At 37.3% G+C, this 12,923-nt stretch overlaps 1 protein-coding gene across 2 annotated transcripts in view; it reads left to right on the forward strand.

Moving 5' to 3' along the window:
- The first annotated feature begins 1,494 nt into the window (after positions 1–1,494).
- The window catches only part of esama (endothelial cell adhesion molecule a), a 180,264-nt gene continuing 168,835 nt past the window's right edge, over positions 1,495–12,923 (forward strand). For both annotated transcript variants that reach the window (XM_061898050.1, XM_061898049.1), the window contains exon 1: positions 1,495–1,910. Coding sequence is in view for 1 of the 2 variants with exons in the window: in XM_061898049.1 (XP_061754033.1) it covers positions 1,853–1,910 (58 nt within the window). In the remaining variant the exon portion in view is untranslated. The remainder of the gene's footprint in view (positions 1,911–12,923) is intronic.

Genomic DNA, 12,923 nt, shown 5'->3' on the forward strand with positions numbered 1-12,923 from the left:
TTTATTAAATATATTTATTTAATAGAACTTCAACTAAATATGAATGTAAGTTCATAAACTGTGAAAAGAAATGCAACAATGCAATATTCATTGTTGACAGCTACATTTTTTGTAGACATGTTCCATAAATATTGATGTTAAAAATTTCTTTTTTTGTGAAGAAATGTTTAGAATTAAGTTCATGACTTTAAGTTCATGAATACTTCTATGTGTAGAAATCTTTATTTATAATTGAATCACTTGTTTCTTTTTCAACAAGTTTTTAGTTATTTTTATATCTTTTTTTCCAAATAGTTCAAGAAAGACCACTACGAATGAGCAATATTTTGCACTGTTATACAATTTAATAAATCAGAAACTGATGACATAGTGCTGTATTTTACTTTTTTATCTCTTTTTTCCAACCAAAAATGCTTTGCTCAGATTAAGGGGTACTTGAATTAAAAAAAAAATGTTCACAGGGGGTACATCACTGAAAAAAGGTTGAGAACCACTGTACACTCAGTGGTTAGAGTGTCCCCCCTGAGATCGGTAGGTTGTGAGTTCAAACCCCGGCCGAGTTATACAAAATACTATAAAAATGGGACTCATTACCTCCCTGCTTAGTACTCAGCATCAAGGGTTGAAATTGGGGTTTAAATCACCAAAAATGATTACCAAGCACGGCACCGCTGCTCACTGCTCCCCTCACCTCCCAGGGGGTGATCAAGGGTGATGGGTCAAATGCAGGGAATAATTTCGCCATATCAAGGGTGAGTGTGACAATCATTGGTGCTTTAACTTTAACTTTACATAACCTGGCCATACAGTATAAATACAATTGCATGTGTGTTCAAATATCAGTGTTTTTTAAATTGATTTAAATGATGTAGCTGTGATAGGCACCAGCGCCCCCCGCCACCCCAAAGGGAATAAGCGGTAGGAAATGAATGGATGGATGATCCAAGCAAGCCATTAAGAACCAATGATTAATCATGATTAGTCGAAATTCCATAGTGTGATTAACTTAAAGAAATTAATCATTTGAAAACACTAATTTGAATGTAACAGTATATTTTTAATATAATTCAAACATATATCCATTCATTACACATTATTCAAACAAGTACGTATATTTACCTGTACTGTGTGTTAAGTGTGATGTGCGAGTGTTGTTCACGCGGTCATTTTTATGTTTGAATGATGTAATTTAATTTGATTTATAAGTGTGAATATTTACATCTATCGATCAGTCCCTTTGTTTTTTTTACAATGAACTGTTGCTGCTGCACTTGTGCTAAATTACTTGATGCGTACTTTCATCAAGTTAGAAGAATCTACGTTGTAAAAGTCGGATGCATCGTATTTGTTTTTTCAAAATAAAAACTTACACATGGACACTGGTGACTGAAAATGACCTAATTTATTTTTAAAACCGGATGTTGTGTAAAATATTGAGGAATACTTGACAACAGTTTAACCCGAGTCTCTCTCTCTCTCCGTGTGTGTGTTGGTAGGAAGACTGTGATGACAAGTTGCAGAGTTTCTCTCTCCAGCTCTACAAGGAGGGACTTGCGGATGCAGCCGAGCGGAAAGAAAAGAGGACGCGGAGGAAAATTCACATTTTGTTGGCGGACCCTCGGTGGTGAAGGTGCTCTTCCACTTTTCAATTGGTTCGTCAAACTGAAAGTCGGAAAGAAAAATTCCTGGGCTTGAAGGGGCTCAGGTGGTTTTTATATTTCCTCACCTGAAGTGTCCCTTAATCTTCCTAGCCTGGAGTGTTTTAAACCTGAGGTCAGAGTCAAACTAGCAAACAATTGGACTGGAAGGACTTTGTCGAACTCAGAAGTTGAAGGTGTGGTTTACCTGAAACATGGAGGTCACCAGGGAACTTGCTCTGCTCTCCCTTACCTGCTTGTGGATGCTGACAGGTGAGTAAAAAGCTTCTTTTCACATTTTTTAAATACGTTTATTTTATGTATGATAATCATATGGCAATAAGTAAGAGTTCCAAAATGGATCCATACACCTGGGTTGTCCAAAATGTCCAAAACTAGATAAAGCAATTCCTGAAGCAATTGCGTGTGAACGCTCCAATGCTGAAATTGAACTGAAATGCTGACAGAATGTAGTATGAATGTAAGAATAGCTTGAATGTTGAAGAGTTTGAATTTCCAGGGAAACTGGAATTGGTTTTGAAACTTGTGAAAGTGCTAGTCTGAGTGTCCAGGATGAGATGAATGTGTAGATGTTGGAATGGTTTGAATAAGTTGAAAAATGCGGGAATTGTGCAACTTGGAAAAATGTCCCATTCATTTCAATAGGAACTTCCTGGAATTTTAGGAATTTTGGGAAAAGTGGGATTTTTTTGTAGCATGGATGTCCTGAATGAGCTGAATTGGTTGGTGTTGGAATTCTTTAAATCGGTCAAGAAATTTTGAAATAGTAACATTTTTTAATTGAGAAAATCCTGTAATTTCTGGAAAAACGGGAATTTTTCTAGTTCCTTAACCGACTTCAGGGCGGCATGGCGTAGTGGGAAGAGCGGCCGGCCAGAAACCTGAGGGTTGCAAGTTCGCTTCCCACCTATTGACATCCCCCCCAAAAAATCGCTGCCATTGTGTCCTTAGGCAGGACACTTCACCCTTTGCCCCCGGTGCCGCTCACACTGGTGAATGACTGATGAATGAATGATAGGTGGCGGTTGGAGGGGCCATTGGCGCAAAATGGCAGCTATGCTTCCGTCAGTCTACCCCAGGGCAGCTGTGGCTACTGATGTATCTTACCACCATCAGGTGTGAATGAATGTTGAGTCCCACTTCTCTGTGAGCCATTTGAATCTTTAGAAAAGCGTGATATAAATCACATTTTTTTCGTTTCTTTTTTTTTTAACTTTTTTGTCCTGAATTTGAGGTAGTGTTTTGACAGTGGAACGGTTGAAAAGGTTTGAAAAATGTGAAATTAATAGTCTAACTTAAGAAGGGTGGAGATAGGTTACCAAAAAACAGGAATATCTGGAAATTTGTTGAATGTGGAAAAATAGTAGTTTAAATATCCAGGATGAGTTGAATGTGTTGAAGGTGGAATGGTTTGAATGGTGGAAGTTTGAAAAATGGTTAAAAAAAAAAAGGGATTAGGCAAAATCCGGGATTTTTTTTTTAGAATTGTTGAAGTTGAGCACACAATTCCTGAACAGGCTGAATATCTTGAAGTTTGAACGGTTTGAATCAGATGATAAAGATGGGAATTTTAAAACTTTGAAGAATGTCCCATTGGTTTCAAGGGGAATTTCAGAAAAATTGGGGATTTCTGGAAAATCGGGAATTTTTTGAAAATGGTAAAAATGAATAGTCTGAATGAGTTGAAATGGTTGGTGTTGAAATTTTTCAAATCAGTGGAGAAATGTTGAAGTAGTAATATGTTGAATTGAGAAATGGTACTACAGAATTCCTGGAATTTCGGGAAAACCGTGAATTTTTCCAGATAAAAAAACAACTACTTTTTTTTTTCCTGATTAAGAGGAATGTTTTGACGATGGAACGGTTGAAGTCGGTTGAAAAATGTTGAAGGATTAGTCGCTAGAAAAAAGGGTGGAAATAAGGCTTTCAAAAAGCAGGAATTCTGGAAAGTCCTGGAATGTTTTTGAACTTGGTAAAAAGGCAGTTTGAATTTCCAGGATGTTGGAATATGTTGAAGGTGGAATGGTTTGAATAGGTTGAACATTTTGGAAATCGTGGAAGTTTGAAAAATGGCCAATTCGTTTTGAATGGGAAAAATGTTCCGGAAAACCTAGAATTCTAGGAAATCTGGGAATATTTGGAATTTGTTAAGGGAAAGTCCGCGATTCTTTCACCAGCGATGGATGACCCAGTTTGAAGTTGTAACGGTTTGAATCGGATAAAAATTGTGTAAGGCAGAGCGCGCCAAAATCTGGAGAAGAAGAAGAAGTTGTTAAATAATAATAAATAGATGACATTCGGTGTAGAAAACCATATGATTGTGTGAATGCTTTGGAGCATTCACACAATTATCTGGGTTTAGGGATTGACAAGATTGCCTAAAATCTATATAGCTAATATATACATATTGCAGCCTCGTGCGATAACAATATAGATCACAATATGATATTCAATATGTAAATGCTAATATAACCATTTCAAAGGAGATAAAGGCTTATAACTTAGCTGCCGACATCTGCAGTAACATGTTACAACATTTCCAGTTGTATTATTTTTTTCATATCTATTATTCATGTATGTGTGTTCATTTACTGTTAATATCTGACTAATTTATCTTGTAAAATGTTCCCATCTACATTTCTGTAAACATGTAATTATTCTTCTGTTGTTTGGATACTTAACATTAGTTTTGAGCCTGAGTATCGATCCAATACCAAGTACTTAATGTGGGTTTAAGCAACCCGCTGCTCTCGAGCCGCATGCAGCTCTTTAGTGCTGCCCTAGTGGCTCCCTGAAGCATTTTTGAAAAAGGAATAAACATGGAAAAAGATGGGGCAAAAAATATTTTCTTTTTTTTTAAATGTTTTTTGTTTGAGCACAAACATAACACAAACCTTCCCAATTGTTAGAAATCCCACTGTTATAATATGTTTGTGTGTATGCTTCACTGATGAGCGTACATGCTCATGCGTTTTGTCCTACTACTTTCAGCAGTTTTTGAACTCAACATAGTGTGCGTGGACTGTGACGCAACAGTTTGTTTCCATGTAAAATGTTCCTCTCCTTCTTTGTCTTATTTTGTCCACCAAACGTTTTATGCTGTGCGTGAATGTACAAAGGTGCGCTTTGTTGATGTTATTGACTTGTTGGAGTGCTAATCAGGCATATTTAGTCAGTGCATGACTGCAAGCTAATCAATGCTAATATGCTATTTAGGCTAGCTCTATGTACATATTGTATCATTATGCCTCGTTTTTAGGTATTTTTAGCTCATTTACTATCCTTTACTTTTATCCTCTTTGTATATCATTTAGTTTCACATGTCTCATGACACTTTATCTGTATGTAATATTCTGCATTTCAGATAGTTGTTTGTGTGCCATGTTTTTCCATACCACAGCAAACATTACCTAGCCTGGCAAAAATGTTAATAAATCTATTAAAAGAAGACAGCCTGCTGTTACCTTTAACTTTGAATCACACATCTATACCATTGGCCATTAAAAGCCAGTCATTTCCAGGAGTTATCTCACCCTCTGAGTAGCCTCTGATTTACTAATGTTTTGTAATGTAAAATTGTGTAGAATAAATATTACATATCCAAATTTCTGTCAACTAAGATTTGCTTCAGCCTGCCATACGTAGTCATTTTGATAGTAGGCTATTATAGCTAATATAGACACTTACATCATGTGTTGCCTTCATTATAAGACTTATACACGACTTTTCAATTTTGCGGTTCCCGACAGATTTGTTTTTTGAATTTTTGGTCCAATGTGGCTCTTATAACGATTTGGTTTGCCAACCTTTGAGTTAATGGGACAGTATTAGTCATAACAATGTTGATGCTTCAAATTTTCAGGATGATTGAATAATCCAATATCCAGACAAATACACATGATGTGATGTAACAATATCAATTACATATTTAAACTAGGGCTTTCAATGTTAAAGGGTTAACAAATGTGATTAAATTGAAAAAAATCGCGTCATCATAAATGGATAAAAATTCATCACACCATTTGTCTTAACCGCACATAAACCTGGAAGTCTGCACCTGTTGATACACATTGCAAAGATGAGTGATGAGAGGCGGCGAATTTCACTTCAAAACACATTCCGATTGATCTGGGGTAGTTTGCTGGCATGGCAGCGACACATTTTCTCATTATCGGCGCACAACAATTTTAAAATAGCGTCTTAAAGCAAAGCACAAAACAGGTTTTCTGCGCGGCATTAAAAGTAATTCAATACATTTTGCGAAAATGAAGGCCTTAAATGGCTTTGAATTCGATGTCCAGAGGCATTAAAATGTTTATACAACTGTAGAACTGCGCTGAATAGTATTAAGTCAATCAATCGACCGGTAAATGAAAATTATTTCAATAACTTTGCTGTCATCGATAAATTGCTGTCTGTCTGTGTTTATTTTCTTCGGCTGCAGCTTTCAAACTGCACACAAGAGGTCTTGTAATGTTTGAAAGCTTGAAAAGTGCTGCCTCCATACAGAAAATTATACGATTTTGGGGTCCCAAACATTGCCATTAATTGGTGACTGTAGGCGTCCTTAATTGTGACATCATGTCATGTAAATGGTCACAAACAAGACCATTCTCACAACAGACACAACTTATTCTCTGACATACCCACAGTAAATGCATGAGTTCCTTCAGCTGCCTGACACTTTATACACGACTTGCTGTCCACTGTACCCATTTTAAACAACTGAGAGGTTGTAGAATACATTTCATTCACAATTTTCAATTGACTGACATTATTTTTATGCATCTGAATGATGCAAATATCATTTTATTATCTGAATTTTTCTTTTTAGAAGAGAGAGTAAATGCAAATCTAAATACTGCACTATGTAAAGTTGTTTATATGGGTGTTTACTATCTGTACCTTGTATGCTATTGTATTAAAAATACTTTGTAAATGTGCACTTAATTTTTACTATACTTATTGTCATCAAGTTTTATGCAAATTAATGACTTGCAATTAAGTAAAATGTTTGATTACATTTTGGATTACAATTGCATGTGTGTCCAAATATTGGGGTATTTTCTTCAGCAAATTTTAAATATGAAAGCGAGTAATAACCTATGATTAATAATGATTAAGGATTAATCACAGTACAGGTGTGATTAATCTTATTAAAAAATAATCACTTGACAGCCCTAATTAAAATTATTCCTATTGACTTTGATAAAATGTTTTGTTTTTTACCATGAAATCCACAGTTGTTTTTTTACTATGTTATTGTAAATGAAAGAAAAAACAAAGGGCTTCACGGTGGCAGAGGGGTTAGTGCGTCTGCCTCACAATACGAAGGTCCTGCAGTCCTGGGTTCAATACCGGTCTCGGTATCTTTCTGTGTGGAGTTTGCATGTCCTCCTCGTTAATGCGTGGGTTCCATCTGGGTACTCCGGCTTCCTCCCCCTTCCAAAGACATGCACCTGGGGATAACACTAAATTGGCCCTAGTGTGTGAATGTGAGTGTGAATGTTGTCTGTCTATCTGTGTTGGCCCTGTGATGAGGTTATGACTTGTTCAGGGTGTACACCGCCTTCCGCCCCCCGCGATCCCAAAAGGGAATAAGCTGTAGGAAATGGATGGATGGAAAAAAACAAAACCAAAGTGGATTTTACCGTAAAATCTATTGTCATGTGATATTTTGTTGCATTGTTAGTTAATATTAAAGTACCAGTAAAGTGTAAAAATAAGTTAAATTTATATACTAAACTGTGTTAATATAAAAAATAATAATTACAATTTTTAAAATGTATTCATGGTGAGTGCTATGGACAGTTTAACAATATCAAGACACTATTTAAACTAGTTCCTGATTCTGCTCCTCTGTGTGTAACATGTTTAACATATCCTACAGTGACACAGATACTTGATAATGATACTTAAGATACAAAGAAATATAATTTATTTGCTTTAATGGATGTGATTATAATTAGCTTAACTTCGAACAGCGGCTCCACACTGTGTATGGAGACACATAATCAGGTGATAACTGCTTGTCAGCCGGGTGACTACAAATAAATACAGTGTCAGTCAGAGGAGAACAGCGGTTGTGATTGGCAATTAAAGGCATTAATCGGCAAAGACCATTACATATTTTTCCCATAAAAATCCATATCTAGTATTTGATTTGATTATTTGATTAATCGAACAAACTAATTGACTGCTTACTCAACTACTGAAATAATCGATAGCTGCTGCCTGAAAAGGAATATAATGGGGAGCGAATGCAGAAACGCAAATAGGCAAGCATCATCAGGACTGATTTTGTGTCAGTCAGAGACGCCCTGGTTGGAGGTGCTAGTATTTCCATAATATTAGAATACGCCCGCCCATCTTATGTATGATATATATGCTGGCAATATTTACTTTGTAACCTTTAGCATAAATATGACATGTTGGATGTTTTTTCTTTATTAAAAAATGATAAGTTTGCATATTCAGACCTATATCAGGTTGGTTTTAGCATGTTTAATAATAAGTATTGATATGGAGATTAGCAAACCTTTGCAAGACTCCATTTCAGTGACTCTGATATTTAAGAATGAATCATAACCCATTAATATATAAGTACAATACCAGATAATCTCAATTTGTTTTTCACTGAATTTGAAACAAGTGTGTTACAAATGATTATGTCTTCCAGGGAAGAATAATCCCTTTTATAACTTCTGCAACACTGGCTCATCTGTCATTCTCTCCAGCTCTGTATTAAAATGCCTACTTCTGCTAATAACTATACAGTACTACCGCCCCCCCACCACCCTTTGTCATCTTTGCCATCTAGAAAAAATGGGACATGGTACAGATGCTTGAAATGTTCTCAAATGTTTTATGAACGACAAAAGCATGAATTATTCATTCTGGTCAAAATGGTAAGGGGTAAATAGGGTAACCACAGTAACACTCCCGACGGTTAGTATTACAGTTTTCTATTCAAATGATCGAAAAATCGTGATTGGTGACTGCACTTTGATCAATTTACGGACTGACTAGTGCCAGCTCTCTAGCTTAAACGTTTATTAACGTCTTTCCCCCTTAAAAAAAAACATACCCCAATCTAAACGTATGCAAACACATTGCTGTCTGAGTAACTAAGACAGGGGTGTTCAAACATTTTGACTTAGGGGACTGCATTGGGCTAAAAAAAATAGTCCAGGGGCCAAAACAATATAAATATGTACACACACACACACACACGCACGCACGCACGCACGCACGTACGCACGCACACGCACGCACGCACGCACGCACGCACACACACACACACACACGCACACACACACACACACACACACACACACACACACACACACACACACACACACACACACACACACACACACACACAAAATCCAAGCATAATGGGGAGATTCTTTCTAACAAAGACGACCACTTCAAGATGCTCAGGTGTCAGCCTGCTCCTGTGTTCATCAATGATGAGTGCTAAAAAGCCTCTCATTCTCAAGAGTCATTAAAATGTCTTACAACTTTACCACCACGCTTGACTTTAAAAAGTCAAATAATCCCACACATCTGACATTTTTACCGTAACTTTTAATCCACATGGCCGTTTTAACGGTTAGAACACAGACCTGTGCATTTATTGAAGGTGTGCTGGAAAATGGGGAACGGAGCATAGGGAGCAGCAGAAGAGTGGAATGTATTATTTAAATCGGTACATTGGAAAACACGGACCGGATTATTTTTAAAAACTGGATCTAAATCGGCATTTTCCCATGCCTCGCCGTGGTCGGCTGGGGCGGAGGCATTGTTGAGGGCTTGGTTGGGGCGGGAGGCGTGGTTAAGAGGGGAGGAGTATAACTCACCAACTCCAGTATTTCATCTATATTTCATATATATATTTCATATATATATGAAATAAAATATATATTTATATATACATACATATATATAAGTATATATATATGTATGAAATACTTGACTTTCAGTGAATTCTAGCTATATATATTTATTTTATTATATATATACATAAAATAAATAGTTGAATTTCCAACAGCACCTATCAAATACACAGTAACGCTTTGTGCTTCGCTGACCGTTCATGGCTGAGTATATCCGTTTGGCCGCCGTGTTCAATGGAGAAGTCTGTTCTACAAAATTTACAGGCAACATACCCCTTCCCCTTCGAACTCTCCTGGATAAAATTCTTGTTTCCCATCGTTCTGGAACTTGCAAGCATATTTCTTCATTTTGCTCGTCGACGGTGTAATATATTGGGTTGGAGTCAATAACCAGGCGACGTGATGAAGTTACGTCTCTTTACTGTGGGCTTCAGAACAGACTCCCTAATGCATGTTCCTTGACTCCACTTAAATGTAGAATATATGTAGAATATATTTACATTCTATTCTATTCTATGTACAGTAGATGTCTGTATTGTCCTGTTTAAGAGGTTCACAACATTGCTGAGTCAGGTTCTCATGGAGCTGGAGGGGGCGTAGCCTCCTGCTCCGCCTGAATTTCAGGAGATTTTCGGGAGAAAATTTGTCCCGGGAGGTTTTCGGGAGAGGCGCTGAACTTCGGGAGTCTCCCGGAAGTATGCCTTACCGTGACTATTTCCTTGAGGACCTTCTTAAAGTTCTGTAATCAATCAAAAATATCAGGCAGCTAAAATGCGGCAGACATGGGGAAGTGTAGAGAGATTGTTTTGCATAGCACTGTAATGAAATTATATATGTGTAAATTTAAATTCTATATATTATTAAAATGCATGTAGTATATTATAAAGGCGGGTTTTATAATATTCACAAAGTTCGATGAGCTGGACGAGTGTTATGCGTGACCATGTGTTTAATTTTATTTGTTGGTAATAGGTCATTTACACCATGAGTGGGACAAGTTGTTTGGATTGGGTGATAAAAAATTCATGCTTTGCTCATTGCGTTTCTAAGTGAAACTCATGGTCATTGACCATCCTTACTGCTTTTGCCTGCAAGAGGGTCTCATCTTCTTGTTAAAACTGTGACGTACAATATTTACTACTATTAGCTCTATGGCAACACAACCTTGTCAACATCTACATGCAGTACAGACGCCACACAGAATACTTAATCCATGTCATATCATCTGAAATACAACGATGTCAACCTCGGGCCACCAGAAGAACGAGTACTCATTTGTCTTCTTTACTATAATGTACACTACTGCTGAAACCTGTGTTTTACCCTTAAATACTGTAATTTTATGTACTTGTGATGTTTAATATTGTCACGTTTGTTAAAAGTGTGGAATGAGAACAAAACAATGTTGAATTCTGTGTGGGTGGTGTGAACAACGACAGTCATTTCCTTACTTTCTTTTATCAATTAGATACCGTTTTTAAAATACTGCACATAAAGAATCAAACATTAAAACCCTATATACATTAATCTATATAAACACAATCTTACATCCTCTTCTTTATTTTCCCATTGCCTGCACCTCTTTAGAACACTTTCTTTATTCTGTCTCCGCCATGGCTGCCGTGTGTCTGTAGGTTAGCCCAGAAGCCTCGGAGGGGTTGTTTGTATTTGGGGGGGGGCAAATCCCAGTCTTGTTGTGACAGGATGATCGCTTATGGGATACAGGCAGCTTGCCCGAGGCTGCCTGAGCCGGCTGGAGCAGCAGCAAGGTTGATGGTGCAAAATAGACAATTTAGAATGTGTCATTAAATCATTGCAAACACTATGTTAGGAAATACGAACACACACTGGGGACGGCGGGGCGCGGTTGGGAGAGCGGCGGTGCCAGCAACCTGAGGGTTCCTGGTTCGATCCCCAGCTTCTACCAACCCAGTCACGTCCGTTGTGTCCTTGAGCAAGACACTTCACCCTTGCTCCTGATGGGTCGTGGTTAGGGCCTTGTATTGCAGCTCCCGCCATCAGTGTGTGAATATGTGTATGAATGGGTGACTGTGGAAATAGTGTCAAAGCACTTTAACTACCTTGAAGGTAGAAAAGCGCTATACAAGTATAACCCATTTACCATTTACTAACACAATGATTAGACATCATAACTTAGCACATAGATAGTTACAGCATCATGCTAGCTAAACTACCTCTGATGTAGCATTACAAGCAGCTCATAGCAGTTTTCCATGATTAAAGTATCAATAAACCTATCGGAAACACATTTCTGCTTTAGTTGTACACTCCACGACTCCAAGAGGCAAACTATTGCTGGGAAGGCAAGCTGAAGAATGAGGCGCGTTTCAATGGATGAAGAAGCTTCAGGACTCCCAGTCAACATTCTCTTGATATTTCACAGTTTCGTAATTAATTATGAGTCATTTTTTAATTTTTTTTATTTGACTTGTGACCGGAGAAAAGAAACTTTAGTTTTGGTGATTCTGTTGATTTTGTTTGCTGACAGCACCACTTATGGCCAGACACTGTATTAATTACATCATTCTCACCCGTTTCCTGGATGTGACTCACTATTGATAGGACACTGTGGGGACACATTTTTTTTAACCCAAAACACAAAAGTTTCTGTGGGAACATGCCTTTAGACAAAGGGATGGTTGTATACTCAGAGGAATATGGGACGGATGTGTTTACGATGCATAGAAGGACCGCTGAACAGAGTAGGACGCCACAACGCCGGCTAGAGATAATAGATAATAACAATAGATTTTATTTGTTACGCACTTATCTTTTGAATAAATGTTAAAGTGCGACAGTACAAACCAGTATTTAAAACGATAAAATCTCAACCATTTAAACAGATAGCAAACTAAGACTAAAACACTAACAATAAAACATTAGACATACAAGAAATGCAAAATAATGGGTTTTCTAACAGTGTGTATTTAATTTTGAGCGCATTCAACAATATCGTGATAATGATAACTGTGATCATTTTGGTTACTCCAATTGTGATGAGAATTTTTCATATTAATACATCCCTAATATCTAGACATTAATTTAATTTGGTTTATCAGCTGTAACACACGGCTAAGGTGTGGATATATGGTTCAGATATTTTAGTGCGGGGTGCCCAAATATTTTGCCTTCAGGGGCCAATTTGAAAATGTGCCAATTTAAGCATACAGTTGTACAATAAGTGAGTCATTTAATCCCACACCGCCTTTATTTAACGTAGCGGAAAGAGTTTGAATATGTATTGCATTTTGGAAAGCCACTCTTTGGTGGGCCAAATGAAACATTTGCCCCACTTTGGGGGACCTAGGCATATGTTGACCTACATTGTATTATTGGTTTGGGAACA

Source organism: Nerophis ophidion, linkage group LG04, assembly GCF_033978795.1.
Source record: "Nerophis ophidion isolate RoL-2023_Sa linkage group LG04, RoL_Noph_v1.0, whole genome shotgun sequence".
NCBI classification, from domain to species: domain Eukaryota; kingdom Metazoa; phylum Chordata; class Actinopteri; order Syngnathiformes; family Syngnathidae; genus Nerophis; species Nerophis ophidion.